This window comes from Bombina bombina, chromosome 10 (assembly GCF_027579735.1).
Source record: "Bombina bombina isolate aBomBom1 chromosome 10, aBomBom1.pri, whole genome shotgun sequence".
Lineage (NCBI taxonomy): Eukaryota > Metazoa > Chordata > Amphibia > Anura > Bombinatoridae > Bombina > Bombina bombina.
This window is the reverse complement of record NC_069508.1, coordinates 27,084,672-27,102,751: the sequence shown is the minus strand read 5'-3', so window position 1 is coordinate 27,102,751 and position 18,080 is coordinate 27,084,672. Positions and strand designations below refer to the sequence as shown.

The following is an 18,080-nucleotide window of genomic DNA, read 5'->3' as shown; positions in this document are numbered from 1 at the left end:
TGGCCTATGTGTTTCCACCGTTTCCTCTGCTCCCTCGACTGATTGCCAAAATCAAACAGGAGAGAGCATTGGTGATTCTGATAGCGCCTGCGTGGCCACACAGGACCTGGTATGCAGACCTAGTGGACATGTCATCTCTTCCACCATGGACTCTGCCTCTGAGGCAGGACCTTCTAATACAAGGTCCTTTCAATCATCCAAATCTAATTTCTCTGAGACTGACTGCATGGAGATTGAACGCTTGATTCTATCAAGGCGTGGCTTCTCTGAGTCAGTCATTGATACCTTAATACAGGCTCGGAAGCCTGTCACCAGGAAAATCTACCATAAGATATGGCGTAAATATCTTTATTGGTGTGAATCCAAGAGTTACTCATGGAGTAAGGTTAGGATTCCTAGGATATTGTCCTTTCTCCAAGAGGGTTTGGACAAAGGCTTATCAGCTAGTTCGCAATAATATGTAATAGTCACAACTAATGGTACATGTGTATGCGACTGAAATCAGATCAGTGCCGCAATATGTAATAGTCGCAACTAATGGTACGTGCGTATGCAACTGAAATCAGATCAGTGTATCTGTGTGACTTTACTGCCGCCATAATATGTAATAGTCACAACTAATAGTACGTGTGTATGCGACTGAAATCAGATCATTGTATCTGTATCTGTTTGTGTGACTTTACTGCCGCTATAATATATAATAGTCACAACTAATGGTACGTGTGTATGTGACTGAAATCAGATCAGTGTATCTGTGTGACTTTACTGCCGCTATAATATGTAATAGTCACAACTAATGGTACGTGTGTATGCAACTGAAATCAGATCAGTGCCGCAATAATATGTAATAGTCACAACTAATGGTACGTGTGTATGCGACTGAAATCAGATCAGTGTATCTGTGTGACTTTACTGCCGCTATAATATGTAATAGTCACAACTAATGGTTCGTGTGTATGCAACTGAAATCAGATCAGTGTATCTGTGTGACTTTACTGCCACTATAATATATAATAGTCACAACTAATGGTACGTGTGTATGCAACTGAAATCAGATCAGTGTATCTGTGTGACTTTACTGCCGCCATAATATGTAATAGTCACAACTAATGGTACGTGTGTATGCAACTGAAATCAGATCAGTGTATCTGTGTGACTTTACTGCCGCCATAATATGTAATAGTCACAACTAATGGTACGTGTGTATGCAACTGAAATCAGATCAGTGTATCTGTGTGACTTTACTGCCGCCATAAAATGTAATAGTCACAACTAATGGTACGTGTGTATGTGACTGAAATCAGATCAGTGTATCTGTGTGACTTTACTGCCGCCATAATATGTAATAGTCACAACTAATGGTACGTGTGTATGCAACTGAAATCAGATCAGTGTATCTGTGTGACTTTACTGCCGCCATAATATGTAATAGTCACAACTAATGGTACGTGTGTATGCAACTGAAATCAGATCAGTGTATCTGTGTGACTTTACTGCCGCCATAAAATGTAATAGTCACAACTAATGGAATGTGTGTATGTGACTGAAATCAGATCAGTGTATCTGTGTGACTTTACTGCCGCTATAATATGTAATAGTCACAGCTAATGGTACATGTGTATGTGACTGAAATCAGATCAGTGTATCTGTGTGACTTTACTGCCGCCATAATATGTAATAGTCACAGCTAATGGTACGTGTGTATGCGACTGAAATCAGATCATTGTATCTGTTTGTGTGACTTTACTGCCGCTATAATATATAATAGTCACAACTAATGGTACGTGTGTATGTGACTGAAATCAGATCAGTGCCGCAATATGTAATAGTCACAACTAATGGTACGTGTATGTATGTGACTGAAATCAGATCAGTGTATCTGTGTGACTTTACTGCCGCTATAATATATAATAGTCACAACTAATGGTACGTGTGTATGTGACTGAAATCAGATCAGTGTATCTGTGTGACTTTACTGCCGCCATAATATGTAATAGTCACAACTAATGGTATGTGTGTATGTGACTGAAATCAGATCAGTGTATCTGTGTGACTTTACTGCCGCTATAATATGTAATAGTCACAACTAATGGTACGTGTGTATGTGACTGAAATCAGATCAGTGTATCTGTGTGACTTTACTGCCGCTATAATATGTAATAGTCACAACTAATGGTACGTGTGTATGCAACTGAAATCAGATCAGTGTATCTGTGTGACTTTACTGCCGCTATAATATATAATAGTCACAACTAATGGTACGTGTGTATGTGATTGAAATCAGATCAGTGTATATGTTTGTGTGACTTTACTGCCGCTATAATATATAATAGTCACAACTAATGGTACGTGTGTATGTGACTGAAATCAGATCAGTGTATCTGTGTGACTTTACTGCCGCTATAATATATAATAGTCACAACTAATGGTACGTGTGTATGCGACTGAAATAAGATCATTGTATCTGTATCTGTTTGTGTGACTTTACTGCCGCTATAATATGTAATAGTCACAACTAGTGGTACGTGTGTATGCGACTGAAATCAGATCAGTGTATCTGTGTGACTTTACTGCCGCTATAATATGTAATAGTCACAACTAGTGGTACGTGTGTATGCGACTGAAATCAGATCAGTGTATCTGTGTGACTTTACTGCCGCTATAATATGTAATAGTCACAACTAGTGGTACGTGTGTATGCAACTGAAATCGGATCAGTGTATCTGTGTGACTTTACTGCCGCTATAATATATAATAGTAACAACTAATGGTACGTGTGTATGCAACTGAAATCAGATCAGTGTATCTGTGTGACTTTACTGCCGCTATAATATGTAATAGTCACAACTAATGGTACTTGTGTATGTGACTGAAATCAGATCAGTGTATCTGTGTGACTTTACTGCCGCTATAATATGTAATAGTCACAACTAATGGTACGTGTGTATGCAACTGAAATCAGATCAGTGTATCTGTGTGACTTTACTGCCGCTATAATATGTAATAGTCACAACTAATGGTACGTGTGTATGCGACTGAAATCAGATCAGTGTATCTGTATCTGTTTGTGTGACTTTACTGCCGCTATAATATATAATATTTAATGGTGTGTGTATGTGACTGAAATCAGATCAGTGTATGTTTGTGTGACTTTACTGCCGCTATAATATATAATAGTCACAACTAATGGTACGTGTGTATGCAACTGAAATCAGATCAGTGTATCTGTGTGACTTTACTGCCGCTATAATATGTAATAGTCACAACTAATGGTACGTGTGTATGCAACTGAAAATCTGATCAGTGTATCTGTGTGACTTTACTGCCGCTATAATAAATAATAGTCACAACTAATAGTACACTTGTGTATGTGACTGAAATCAGATCATTGTATCTGTATCTGTTTGTGTGACTTTACTGCCGCTATAATATATAATAATCACAACTAATGGTACGTGTGTATGTGACTGAAATCAGATCAGTGTATCTGTGTGACTTTACTGCCGCTATAATATGTAATGGTCACAACTAATGGTATGTGTGTATGTGACTGAAATTAGATCAGTGTATATGTTTGTGTGACTTTACTGCCGCTATAATATGTAATGGTCACAACTAATGGTACGTGTGTATGTGACTGAAATCAGATCAGTGTATCTGTGTGACTTTACTGCCGCTATAATATATAATATTTAATGGTACATCTGTGTATGCGACTGAAATCAGATCAATGTATCTGTTTGTGTGACTTTACTGCCGCTATAATATATAATAGTCACAACTAATGGTACGTGTGTATGCAACTGAAATCGGATCAGTGTATCTGTGTGACTTTACTGCCGCTATAATATGTAATAGTCACAACTAATGGTACGTGTGTATGCAACTGAAATCAGATCAGTGTATCTGTGTGACTTTACTGCCGCTATAATATATAATAGTCACAACTAATGGTACGTGTGTATGTGATTGAAATCAGATCAGTGTATATGTTTGTGTGACTTTACTGCCGCTATAATATATAATAGTCACAACTAATGGTACGTGTGTATGCGACTGAAATCAGATCAGTGTATCTGTGTGACTTTACTGCCGCTATAATATATAATAGTCACAACTAATGGTACGTGCGTATGCAACTGAAATCGGATCAGTGTATCTGTGTGACTTTACTGCCGCTATAATATATAATAGTCACAACTAATGGTACGTGTGTATGTGATTGAAATCAGATCAGTGTATATGTTTGTGTGACTTTACTGCCGCTATAATATATAATAGTCACAACTAATGGTACGTGTGTATGTGATTGAAATCAGATCAGTGCCGCAATATGTAATAGTCACAACTAATGGTACGTGTGTATGCAACTGAAATCGGATCAGTGTATCTGTGTGACTTTACTGCCGCTATAATATATAATAGTCACAACTAATGGTACGTGTGTATGTGATTGAAATCAGATCAGTGTATATGTTTGTGTGACTTTACTGCCGCTATAATATGTAATAGTCACAACTAATGGTACGTGTGTATGTGACTGAAATCAGATCAGTGTATCTGTGTGACTTTACTGCCGCTATAATATATAATAGTCACAACTAATGGTACGTGTGTATGCAACTGAAATCAGATCAGTGTATCTGTGTGACTTTACTGCCGCTATAATATGTAATAGTCACAACTAATGGTACGTGTGTATGCAACTGAAATCAGATCAGTGTATCTGTGTGACTTTACTGCCGCTATAATATGTAATAGTCACAACTAATGGTACGTGTGTATGCAACTGAAATCAGATCAGTGTATCTGTGTGACTTTACTGCCGCTATAATATGTAATATCTAATTGTACGTGTGTATGTCCTTTCACATCAGTTTGCAACATAAAGATATATCATTATTTTTTACAGGCAGAAAGAGGAGATGTCTGTTGAAAGAATGAAGACTTTGGTTACATCTCTCAGGAAAGCTGATCTGGTGTCTTATTCCATTGAAAAACTTTTGGGAGATTTTAAAGACTCTTTAGCTATTACATTAAATGTAAGTATTATAAATTATGATACATATCCCTGACAAATATACTGTATGTGTATTATATGTTTTACCATATGTTTGTATTACATTTTACATGTTTTGTATTATCCCAGTGCATCTTATATGCCAAAACATATTATTATTATTATTATTATTTTATTGTTATTGAATACCAAACGTTATTCCAATGCATCTTGTATGCAAAAACATATTATTATTATTATTATTATTATTATTTTATTGTTATTGAATACCAAACGTTATTCCAATGCATCTTGTATGCAAAAATGTTTTTGTTTTTTTTATTGAACAACAAACTTTTAAAATTACGAGCAGGTGTGTATAATGTAATTTCTTATGTTTCTGTCTTATTTTCGTGATCCTGATATTCTGTCTGTGCATCGATTATTTAAATTAGGAACTCATATTGGGTATGTGAAATGAATCTAGAACAAAAATAGTTAGTGGGTACCTGAAAACAGTGTTGTAGAGTGCAACCCACTGATAAATATCAGTGATGGATTTCATAAAAGTAGCATTTAAAGGGTTATGAAACCCCACATATTTCTTTCATCTTTCAGATAGAGCATACTATTTAAAACAACTTTCTATTTTATTTATATTATCTATTTTTATTTGTTCTCTTGGTATCTTTTATTGAAAAGCAGGGATTTATGCTTAGAGTCGGCCCATTTCTGGAGCACTATATGGCAGAAGGTTTGCAAGATTGTTATCCATTTGCAAGAGCACTAGATGGCAGCAATATTTCCTGCCATCTGTTGTGCACCAGATGCCTACTTGGGTATCACATCATGGGAACCAAACAAATTTGATAATGGACGTAAATTGGAAACTCATTTTAAATTGTGCTCTGTCTGAATCACAAAATATATTTTTTTGTTTCATATCCCTTTAATGCATCACTGTTGTACAGGCTGTAGCATTTGACATGTTTTCTAATTTGTTTATAGACTTGTGTGGTCTCCATACGTGAAACATGTTCTTTAGCAAGAGCTCTATAACTTGCTGACTATGTTTATTTACATGTGAGATCAATGACCTAAATAATACATTCCAGCACTTCACATGAAGATAAATCACTATATTTAAAACACAAAACACTAACATCTCAAGAGCAATCAACATTTTAACAAAGTCTGTCTAGGAAACATATATCTAACTTGTAAGGATGTTTTTTCAAATGTTTCTGCGCATTTGTTTAAGATAATTGAATCGATATGGTGTAGTATAACAGGCTGGTTTATCATCATGTGATCTCTCCCTTTAATGCTGTGAAATTGCTCCCAGCTGTGCATTATATATGAACGTACTTTACAAAAAGGAGTCTGTATGATCAGACATCATGTTCTGGTTTATTTTAATGTGCTCCTTTTCTGTGTAAAATCTGGATATACATTTATCTACATAATTGCTTTTATTCCGTAATTATTTTGTTCTAGGCGAAACAGTGGGATAATACAATTTGTATTGAGTTTTGTGCTGAAACAACACTGCAGATTATATTTACATATTCTTAATTAAAATAATCATGTTCATGATTTAAAGGGAACGTGCAGGTCAAATTTAAACCCTCATGGTTCAGAGAGCAGCAATTTTAAGAGACGTTTCAATTTACTGCTACTGTCAAATGTACTTAGTTCACTTGGTAGCCTTTGTTGAAAAGCATAACCAGGTAAGCTCAGGAGCAGCAACGCACTACTAGAAGCTAGCTGCTGATTGGTGGCTGCACACATGCCTCTTGTCATTGCCTCAGCAGATGCGTTCAGTTAGGTCTTAGTTGTTAATTGCTGGGTCTGTAGCTGATTTCACTTAAGTATTTAAAGGGACATAAAACCCAACATTTTTCTTGTATGATTCAGATAGAGAATACAATTTTAAACAACTTTTCTATTTACTTCAATTATCAAATTTGTTTCATTCTCTTGGCATTCATTTTTTAAGAAGCTGTGTTACACTACTGGAAGCCATCTGAAGACATCAGGTGAGCCAATGAGAAAAGGCATATATGTGTTGCCACCAATCAGCAGCTAGCTCCCAGTAGGGCACTTCTGCTCCTGTGGCAACCTATGTATTCTTTACAACAAAGTAGGGCTGGGCGATATGGGCAAAAATTACCCAAAAAAACGCGGTTGCGATTCAATCGCGATTTTCTTAAAAAATACTAAAACACCTTAATTTCCTAACCAAGCTCCGGGGAGAGAGGGAGGGGGAGACAGGCTTAGTGGAAGTGAAGCAGTCTGAATAACTTGCTGCATATTATACTTATTCCTGGAGATTTATTCAATAAAATAATTGTTTTTATTTTCACCTACATTACATAAATACTGTAAGTAAAGCATTAGCCATTAAACGTAGATGTATGAAAATAAAAACAATTATTTTATTGGATAAATCTCCAGGTATAAGTATATGCCAGAGCAGTGCCACATCTGTTATTCAGACTGCATTCACTTCCACGGAGCCTCCCTCCCTCTCCCCGGAGCTTGTTTACTTTATTTATAGCCCTACAGACAGTGGTAGTGCAGTCAGATCGCTGCTTTATCCTGCCTGTAGTGCAAGTTTCTTACTTGCTTGCCTCCAGCTCACCTGAGTGAGCAGCCCACCCCACATTGACCACGTGTCTCCACTCTTCTATGCCCCGCAGTGCCGCCTCTTCTAACTGCTGTGTGTGCTCAGTCACCGGTGGTCCGGGACCGAGTCCTTCTATTGTATCCACACGGCACGATCTTTGTGACGTGATGTTCCCCCAGGCCCCGCCTCCCCATAAAAACTGCAGACTCTCGCGGTTTTTAAATTGTGGCGGTTAATTGCTGTTTAAAAATGCATATGCGGTTAATCTCCCAGCCCTACAACAATGGATACCATTAGAACAAAGCAAATTGTATAACAGAATTGGGAAGTTGTTTAATATTGTATGTTCTGTCTGAATCATGAATGAAAAATTTGTGTTTCATGTCCCTTTAAATAGGTTGTTAAAATATCAAGGACTTAAAGTGATGGCAAATTCCTAGCATTTAAAAAATGCTAGGAATTACTATCACTAAAAATAAATAGGACTTTCATTGATCACTTTGTAAGAAAGGTTCTAAACGTAAACTTTCTGTGCTGCTGCCCGTGGCTCATTTTTCTTTCAATGAGGTGACGTTTCCACCTCTAAACCAATAGCCATACAACACTCTTCTGTATGCTAGCACAGCTATTGGTTAAGAGGTGGAAACGTCACCTCGTTGAAAAAAGCGCTGTGCTGTAGGCGACCAGAGACACTGAGTTTAGCGAGGAGGCCGTGGCACATCAAAGGTAAGTTTAGCACACTTTTTTGCAAAGTGATCGCTGAAAGTGCTATTTATTTTAAGTGATTTTTGTATCGTTTGGATTTACCATCACTTTAATATTTCATCTACGTTTAAAAGATTTTGTTAAATTGTTTGTTGGGTGATTTCTTTAAATTTTAATCACTTTTTGTTTCCTTGTATAAAGCATTAAGGACATTTTGTTGTGTGACTAAAGAATTCAAATGTTGTATTTTATTTTCCATTAATTTCTTTAAAGGGACAGTCTACACCAGAATTTGTATTGTTTGAAAAGATAGATAATCCCTTTATTAAACATTCCCTAGTTTTGCATTACCAACACAGTTTTATAAATACACTTTTTACCTCTGCAAACTGCCCCCTTATTTCAGTTTTTTTGACAGACATCAATTTTAGCCAATCAGAGCTTGCTCATTGGAACTCCACGTGCCTGAGCACAGTGTTATCTATATGACAAACATGAACTAACACCCTCTAGTGGTGAAAAACTGTCAAAATGCCCTGAGAGAAGAGGCGGCCTTCAAGGGCTTAGAAATTAGCATATGAGCCTCCTAGGTTTAGCTTTCAACTAAGAATACCAAGAGTACAAAGCAAAATTGGTGATAAAAGTATGGTAAATTGGAAAATTGTTTAAAATTACATGCTCTATCTGAATCATGAAAGTTTATTTTGGACTAGACTGTCCCTTTTAAGAAAGCAAATGCCAGGGCCAAATATCTGCTGGTAATAAAAGGAGAGCTTCATTCCCATCATACAGATGTTTTACATTTGTGGTTATATATTTTTATTAGACCGATAATGTTTCTAGTTTGGATTTGATGAGCATTTCGAAGAAAAAAGATCTTCTTTGGAAGGAGCTCGAGACATTTAGTGACATTAGAAGAGCTCTTAATAGTCTTCTTGAAAAACAAAGTTACGAGGTAAGATGGGTGACAGTATACACAGCTTTAGCACAATGCTTTTTGGGTCTTCTTTGAAAAGGATAGTATAGCTTTTTGCAAACTGTATACTAAGCATTATAACAGCTATATTTTAATTTACTTAACTCATCAAACTTGTTTCATTTTCTTGGTACCCTTTGTTGAAGAGCATTCCTAGATAGGCTCAGGAACAGCAATCCACTCTTGCGAGATAGTTGGATATATCTGAGGATCCAATGACAAGAGGCATACAGTATGTTTGTAGCCACCTGAGCCTACCTATGCTTTTCAACAGAGGATACACAGAGAATAAAGCAAATTTTATACTAGAAGTAAATTGGAAAGTTGTTTGTATGCTGTATCTGAAGCATGAAAATGTAATGTTACTATCTCTGTAAATTTATATTTAAATAAACACAAGCAGTTGTGTACTTCTTACTATAGTTCTCATTGGCTGACATACGTATAGCTAATGCTCATTGGTTAACAGTTACTTCCTCCTAATGTCCGTTTACTTTTATGTACTTCCAACTATAAGCACTAGTAGGAATTGTACAATTCTATACTGGTAAGTTATTTTACATTTAAACAGGTTTTACTACATATTTATTCATGTTTAAAGGGACATAATACTCATCTGCTAAATCACTTGAAACTGATGCAGTATAAGTGTAAAAAGCTGACAGGAAGATATCACCTGAGCATCTCTATGTAAAAAAGGAAGAGATTTTACCTCACAATTTCCTCAGCTCAGCAGAGTAAGTTCTGTGTAAAAAGATATACTTCAGCAGTTTAACCCCTTAACGACCGAGGACGTGCAGGGTACGTCCTCAAAAAAAAGGCAGTTAACGCCTGAGGACGTACCCTGCACGTCCTCGGTGTGGAAAGCAGCTGGAAGCGATCCCGCTCGCTTCCAGCTGCTTTCCGGTTATTGCAGTGATGCCTCGATATGGAGGCATCCTGCAATAACCTTTTTAAGCCATCCGGTGCAGAGAGAGCCACTCTGTGGCCCTCTCTGCACCGGAGATCGGTGGCTCACTGCGTTGGTGGGTGGGAGCCGGACCGGGAGGCGGGTGGCGGCCATCGATGGCCCTGCTGATGTGGAGGGGGGGCGGGATCGAGGTCGGGGATGGCCGGGGGTGCGCACAGGCGCGCGCGCGTGCATGGGAGGGCGGGGGCGGGCACGGGGAGGGAGCGGGTGGGAACCGCTACGCTACAGAAAATCCAATAATAAAAAATGTTAACAAATGTAAAAAAATGGCTAAAAAGTTTAAAAAAAAAAAATGATCAGCAAGGTGGTGGGGGTTTGTCTGTGTGGGGGGGGAAGCTACACTTCAGAAAAAAACCAAACAAACAAAAAAAAAGCACTTTTTTTTTGCAAACTGGGTACTGGCAGACAGCTGCCAGTACCCAAGATGGCCCCCAATGAGGCAGAGGGGAGGGTTAGAGAGCGGTTTTGGGGGGATCAGGGAGGTTGGGGGCTAAGGGGGGATCCTACACAGTAGCATATGTAAATATGCTAAAAAAATTATTTTATTTTTTTTAAAAACCCTTTTATTTTAGTACTGGCAGACTTTCTGCCAGTACTTAAGATGGCGGGGACAATTGTGGGGTGGGGGAGGGAAGGGAGCTGTTTGGGAGGGATCAGGGGGTGGGATGTGTCAGGTGGGAGGCTGATCTCTACACTTAAGCTAAAATTAACCCTGCAAGCTCCCTACAAACTCCCTAATTAACCCCTTCACTGCTAGCCATAATACACGTGTGAGGCGCAGCAGGATTTAGCGGCCTTCTAATTACCAGAAAGCAACGCCAAAGTCATATATGTCTGCTATTTCTGAACAAAGGGGATCCCAGACAAGTATTTACAACCATTTGTGCCATAATTGCACAAGCTGTTTGTAAATAATTTCAGTGAGAAACCTAAAATTGTGAAAAATGTAACTTTTTTTTTTTCAATTTGATCGCATTTGGCGGTGAAATGGTGGCATGAAATATACCAAAATGTGCCTAGATCAATACTTGGGGTTGTCCACTACACTAAAGCTAAAATTAACCCTACAAGCTCCCTAAATAAAAGCTCCCTAATTAACCCCTTAACTGCTGGGCATAATAGACTTGTGGTGCGCAGTGGCATTTAGCGGCCTTCTAATTACCAAAAAGCAACGCCAAAGCCATATATGTCTGCTATTTCTGAACAAAGGGGATCCCAGAGAAGAATTTACAACCATTTATGCCATAATTGCACAAGTTGTTTGTAAATAATTTCAGTGAGAAACCTAAAGTTTGTGAAAAAGTGAACGATTTTTTGTATTTGATCGCATTTGGCGGTGAAATGGTGGTATGAAATATACCAAAATGGGCCTAGATCAATACTTTGGGATGTCTACTAAAAAAAAATATATACATGTCAAGGGATATTCAGGGATTCCTGAAAGATATTAGTGTTCTAATGTAACTAGCGCTAATTTTGGAAAAAAGTGGTTTGGAAATAGCAAAGTGCTACTTGTATTTTTGGCCCTATAACTTGCAAAAAAAGCAAAGAACATGTAAACATTGGGTATTTTTAAACTCAGGACAAAATTTAGAAACTATTTAGCATGGGTGTTTTTTGGTGGTTGTAGATGTGTAACAGATTTTGGGGGTCAAAGTTAGAAAAAGTGTGTTTTTTTCCATTTTTCCTCATATTTTATAATTTTTTTTATAGTAAATTATAAGATATGATGAAAATAATGGTATCTTTAGAAAGTCCATTTAGTGGCGAGAAAAACGGTATATAATATGTGTGGGTACAGTAAATGAGTAAGAAGAAAATTACAGCTAAACACAAACACCGCAAAAATGTAAAAATAGCCTTGGTCCCAAACGGACAGAAAATGGAAAAGTGCTGTGGTCATTAAGGGGTTAAGAAAAAAAGAGAGAAAAAAATCAGCATCAGTAGTGCTGAGGTGATGCTTTGCTTTGTTTCAGTGAAATCTCATGAGATTTGATAGAACTTATTTAAACTGAATAGGTAAAAAACATGACTGTGCCTGCACATGCCAGATGCACACTCCCTTGCAAGTCCTAGGACTAGCATCCTGATTACAGTGTCGTGTGAATACTTTGGAAATTGTGAGGTAAAATATCGTTCTTCTTTTTTTTACATGGAGATGTTCAGGTGATATTTTCTAGTCAGCTTTTTACAGCTATGCTGCATCACATTTAAGTGCTTCAACATTTGGGTATCATGGCCCTTTAAATGCTGCTCTTTTATGTTGATAATAGAACATTTTTTTATTGCAGTGGCACTTAAATAAAAATATTCACTAAAGTGCTTCGAATGACAATATAAGATCATCTCTTAAAAATACACTTAAGTGCCATTATCATTTTATACAAATATTACATGTTGGATGACACACATTTTTAGAACTATGGTAGAGTATTGGTATCTTACAGTATATGAAGTAATTATTGGTATAAAGAATATAATATACAGCTATCAAAAGAATTTCAATTGACAGTGGAAAGAGTGAAGAATACCAGAGGGTGTGTTATGTTGTGCTTAGTTAGCAAACTAAACAAAGAGTGTGACATAAAAGAATGTATTTTAGTAAAAGAGGATTAGATTGCGGAGCAGGTTAATCTGAAGCTACAGTACCTGTACAGATCTTAATCTCACAGTTTATAGTCCCAGCAGTGCCAGCGCACCCTTTTATCCACTAGTGTGTCCTATTTAGTGGGCACACCGCCTGGCACATTTTATTGACCACCCAGTATTTTGCGCTGCGATGCTTTGAGGTGCTGAACACATAGCTGTCTCACTTGGGAGCAACAACATATTGACAATCACTAGTTGTATTCTGCTAAAAAGCTGCAATGTGTTGCAACAGCCAAGCAGGACCTTTGAAATAATCTTATCATCTGCCACTTATTTTCTGTAGGATGTATTGTAAAAATTGTTTTATAATTTATATTATGTATTTTCAGAAAAATAGGCCACAAAATACTAAACATTTGGAGGCTTTAATGCAAAGGATCCTCGAAGATGAAGCTGAAAATATTGTAAGTTTCAATAAGCTGTTATAGTGCTGAAAAACATTATTCTCCCCAGGACCACTAAAGGGTTTGATTACGAGTGGTGCACTGTTATGGGTGAAAAAGGGTATATTGCGGCTCTTTGCACATGTCAAAAGTAGTGTGCGTATTACAAAAAAACATTCCCCACTTTTCACACTCCATTAAAGTCTATGGGTGAATACATTAATGAGGTTGTGATATTAAAAGTTCAGCTTTAGCATGTTGGGTTAGCGCTTGTGTGAAAACTTGTAATACGCATGGTACCCGGTGAGTGCAAAAAGCCTTAACGCACAAAGAGGAGTGATAAATAGGGCGCCACTTGTAATTTTACCCTTAAATGAGAATAACACCCGGCTGATTTTACTGACCACCCTGGTAACATTTAAGCAAAAATTTAATTAAAATTAGCTTATTTTATTTTTTATTTGTTAAATGTTTGTTGCACAAATCATTTAAATCAGTTTGTTAAATTATGCAATTAATGTGCACTTTGGATAGTTTAAGTAGCATAAATAGCAGAGAATGTTATAATATAGAAAATTATTAATCTGCCCTCACTCGGCTGGCAACATTTTCTGTGGAGACCACTGCATATTATACATACATGAACAACATTTTAACGTGTTTAACAAATGTTTTTTTTTTTTTCATGGGACAGTTCTTGATGTCGACCCTAAGATAATTTTTTTTTTTTTTTTTACTATAGAGACTTAAAGAACAACTTACTGAAAAAGAAGCAAAAGCTAAAGATCTTTCTCATCTTATTCATGTGCAAAAGGTAATAAGACATTATTTAATACAATCTGATGTGATGCAGATACTGCTGCTGTATACCAGGTTGGCTAACAAATGTTTTATACGTTTAAGGTCACTGCAATGAAATGCAGCCAATTAACAAAAACTATAGAAGCAACACACTGTCGCCTACAAAATCTTGTACAGAGAAAAGAGACTGAAAATGAACAGACGGTCACCCAACTAAAGGTTACAAAATATTTACTTAAAAACCATATATATTCTATAGCGTTCAGTACTGTCTGTGCAATTCTGATGGTTGTGCTGGGGATGGGGAAATAAAGAAAATTGTATTGTATTTTTTGTTAGAACATTTTACTTTAAACTAATGCCAATTTTTGACAATAGATTCAAATTACTTCTCTGCGTATTCCGGTGCCCTTCCTGCGCATCACATGACCAGTGATTAATGCATATATAAAGGGACATCGTACTTAAAATGTTCTCTGTTTTATTGTGTTCCGAATTATCCGTTTTACTTGCTGGAGTGTATCAATTTGTTTATAAATAGCTCCTTTACCTTTATTTTGTCCTTTTAAAATGTACAAGGCTATCCCACAAACTAAATACGTTTACACTTTTAGGAAATTTTGGGCAGACTTGTTGGGCCTGTGAACAACAATATTTAAAATGAAAGAACAGTGCGCCAGCAGATATGTTATGGTAGACAATGTAAGAAATTATTCACAAAGATGCTAGTCATACATAATGAACATCGACAAAATCACAGTGAATGTCAATGGTGATATAAAGTCCCAAAAAAACTTATTTTAAACCAAACGAACTCAGTAACTTAGCTGATACTGATGTGTAGGTATTCCCCAATGGAACAATTTATAGTTCAGAAAGGTATATTCTCAATTTACGTCGATGGGTGGCTCGCAGCTTCTTCAAGACTTTTGTTGGTGTCCCAAAAGGAAAGAATCTGTAGAAATGTGAAATAAAAAAGAAGGTGCCACCATAGTGCACGATCAGTGGAATAAACAAGCCCCAAATGCGCAAGTATAGCTGGTACTTACAAGCTCCCAGACACTTGAGAAGTGTCACAACCGCCTTCTGGAACCTTTAGAGTCGTCCAGCTGACTCACACTCTCGCAGAGGTCAATCCACTCTTTGTTGATATCAACACCCGTATAACTGTGTAATTCAGCCTACCGGGTTAGGCCACCTCAAATACAGGATAAGAGCCTGCTAGAGCTAAGACCATATTTGCGACCTGTGGTCCTGTTGGGAGAGAAACACAGCCGGTATCCATCCTGATACCCCAAAGAGTGGATTGACCTCTGCGAGAGTGTGAGTCAGCTGGACGACTCTAAAGGTTCCAGAAGGCGGTTGTGACACTTCTCAAGTGTCTGGGAGCTTGTAAGTACCAGCTATTCTTGCGTATTTGGGGCTTGTTTATTCCACTGATCGTGCACTATCGTGGCGCCTTCTTTTTTATTTCACATTTGTTGGGCCTGTGGTTCTTTTCTAGCTTCAAAACTATAAATAGCTGCTTCTGCCTGTTGAAAACACCACCTATACTGAAAATATGAATACTTTTAGTATTATATATAGAAATGCTATGTAAACAAATTGCAGTAAGTAGTGATCATGTTCCTAGCGGAGGGTGGAAGAGAGAGACCATAACATTTTCTCCTTCAGATGCTTTTTCTGAGGCCCTAATGACCTAAAGGTATGTGCTTTGGTGAGACAATCTAAGACGTCTCATCAGTGTGGTGAGGTCCCTTAAACAATTTTAGAAATGTAAATTTTAGCTTAATTGCTGTTTATCTTACTATGCAGGCTTATGGGTGCAAAGTGGAGACAAACACAATATAAGGTCTAAAAAAAACTCCCAAAGATTTGGCATGATTTCTCTCCAGGCCGGCGAGTTTTTGATAATTGTCCCTAATTATTGACCATTGTGTACAGGCAGAGAGATAAGATAAGGGGGCTTTAACGTAGAGAGAGAAAAATTAACAAGTGTGCTATTTCTGCAGGATCAGCCCATTTATATGGGCATGTTCTTGACAACAATGGATTGAGGCGTCAATAAGCAAAATTGCTATTTCATAAAAACCCCCATTAAGGAACAATTTCCTTTACATTTTTTATTCTGCAGCTACTATAACATGTCATTAAGAACGCATCAAGGGAAAACCATTTTTACAGTAAAATGGCCCTTTAATAACTGTATACCTCTTCCCAACTGAATCACTAGTTGTATTCTCAATGGTAGCAGTGCAGGAGAACTCTTAAAGACCGCTGCTCCATAACCCTGCCCGCCTGCTGAGCAGGCGGACAGACATCGCTGCAATTCAACCTGATCGAGTACGATCAGGTTGACTGACACCTCCCTGCTGGCGGCCCATTGGTCTAAAAAAGTCTGCAGGGGGGCGGTGAGCTGCTGGTGCAATGCTGAATACGGAGAGCGTATTGCTCTCCGCATTCAACGAGGTCTTGCGGACCTGATCCGCACTGTCGGATCAGGTCCGCAAGACCTTTGATAAATTGGCCTCTGTGTTTAACTCGTTTGTTCCAATTAAATTTTTGTTACAATGTCCCATAAAATTATTCTGCAGTTTCTGCAAAATGAAAGTTGAGTAATAGAAATGTTTTGATTTAAAGACTGTTATAGAGTATTCTTAGATGGGGAAAAAACTAATTTATTGTTATGTGATCTTTTGAGATGTTACTGCAGATTATTTTTAATATTGCTTCGTTAATTAATCCCTTTAGTTGTAACTTTAAAACAATTAGCAAATAAGATGATTAGTGAAATGAAAACTCTTGACTATAATAGAATATAGTTTTTTCATCTACATGCGAACCTTAAAGGTATATGGTAAAGTAAAAATTAAACTTTCATGTCTCAGAACATACAATTTTAAACAACTTTCCATTTGACTTCTGATATCGTTTGCTTCATTCTCTTGGTATCCTTTTTTGAAGGAGCAGCAACACACTACTGCGAGCTAGCTGAATGCATCGGGTGAGCCAATGATAAGAGTCATATATGTGCAACCACCAATCGGCAGCTAGCTCCCAGTAGTGCACTCCAGAGCCTACCTAGATATGCTTTTTTAATAAAGGCTACCAAGAGAATGAACAATGTGTGGTATCCCACTGAGGAATACAAAAGGCGCGCTGTTATGGGTAAAAAAGAAATGTATAAATGATTGTAAATAAATATTCGGATTTTCACAAAAGATATGAAATAATAAAGTGAAACAATTAGGGATGTATAATAACAATGTAGTGATCCAACAGATTGGACTGTATAAATAGTTACTATGTCCTTTGTCGAGTAAATCTGAAGAAACGACCCTTGGAGGTTGAGAAACGCGTTATAATAAAGCCATTTAAAATTCTTTTAATTCTGGAAGTTGTATACATTCTTTTATACAATAATACTGAGCCAAAATCCAAAGTTACAAAACGAAGATTTGCTCGCAGCCAATACTGAAGATTTTGGAGCCCACAGCCTGAAGGAAGAGCCCCTGGAAAGACTCTGTCTGGCAGTGTACTAGCCACTGATTTAAGTGCTAGCAGGCGAGACAGTACTGGTCACAGCACAGTACAACATTATCTGGTAAGCACACCACCGCTACAGATTTTTACCACTCTGCTTAAAACTATATCACACTATGTGGCGCCCTCTCTATCTCCTTTTCTACCAAGAGAATGAAGCAAATTTAATAACAAGTAAAATGGAAAGTTTTTAACATTGTATTTTCTATCTGAATCATGAAAGTTGAATTTTGACTTTACTGTTAATTTAATAAACATGAAAAAAATAAATGGAAGTTACAAGAGAGAAAGCAGATAAATAAAAACTGATGTATTGCTTAGTTTAAACCAGCATCACACACAAATAGGTCAAACAGTATAAATAAACTGAACAGTAGCAAATTTGTTATGGACTAACACAGTGCTCGACAAACCCAGGAGCCATG

The 18,080-nt window shown here is 37.2% G+C and overlaps 1 protein-coding gene across 5 annotated transcripts in view; it reads left to right on the top strand.

Moving 5' to 3' along the window:
* ODF2L (outer dense fiber of sperm tails 2 like) overlaps nucleotides 1-18,080 on the top strand; it is a 168,482-nt gene that overhangs the window by 73,524 nt on the left and 76,878 nt on the right. For 4 of the 5 annotated variants that reach the window (XM_053693902.1, XM_053693900.1, XM_053693898.1 and 1 more), the window contains 5 exons: nucleotides 4,913-5,042; nucleotides 9,160-9,288; nucleotides 13,258-13,332; nucleotides 14,054-14,125; nucleotides 14,215-14,331. In XM_053693902.1, the coding sequence (XP_053549877.1) occupies nucleotides 4,913-5,042; nucleotides 9,160-9,288; nucleotides 13,258-13,332; nucleotides 14,054-14,125; nucleotides 14,215-14,331 (523 nt within the window). The remainder of the gene's footprint in view (nucleotides 1-4,912; nucleotides 5,043-9,159; nucleotides 9,289-13,257; nucleotides 13,333-14,053; nucleotides 14,126-14,214; nucleotides 14,332-18,080) is intronic. The other variant, XM_053693901.1, reaches the window with a different exon arrangement.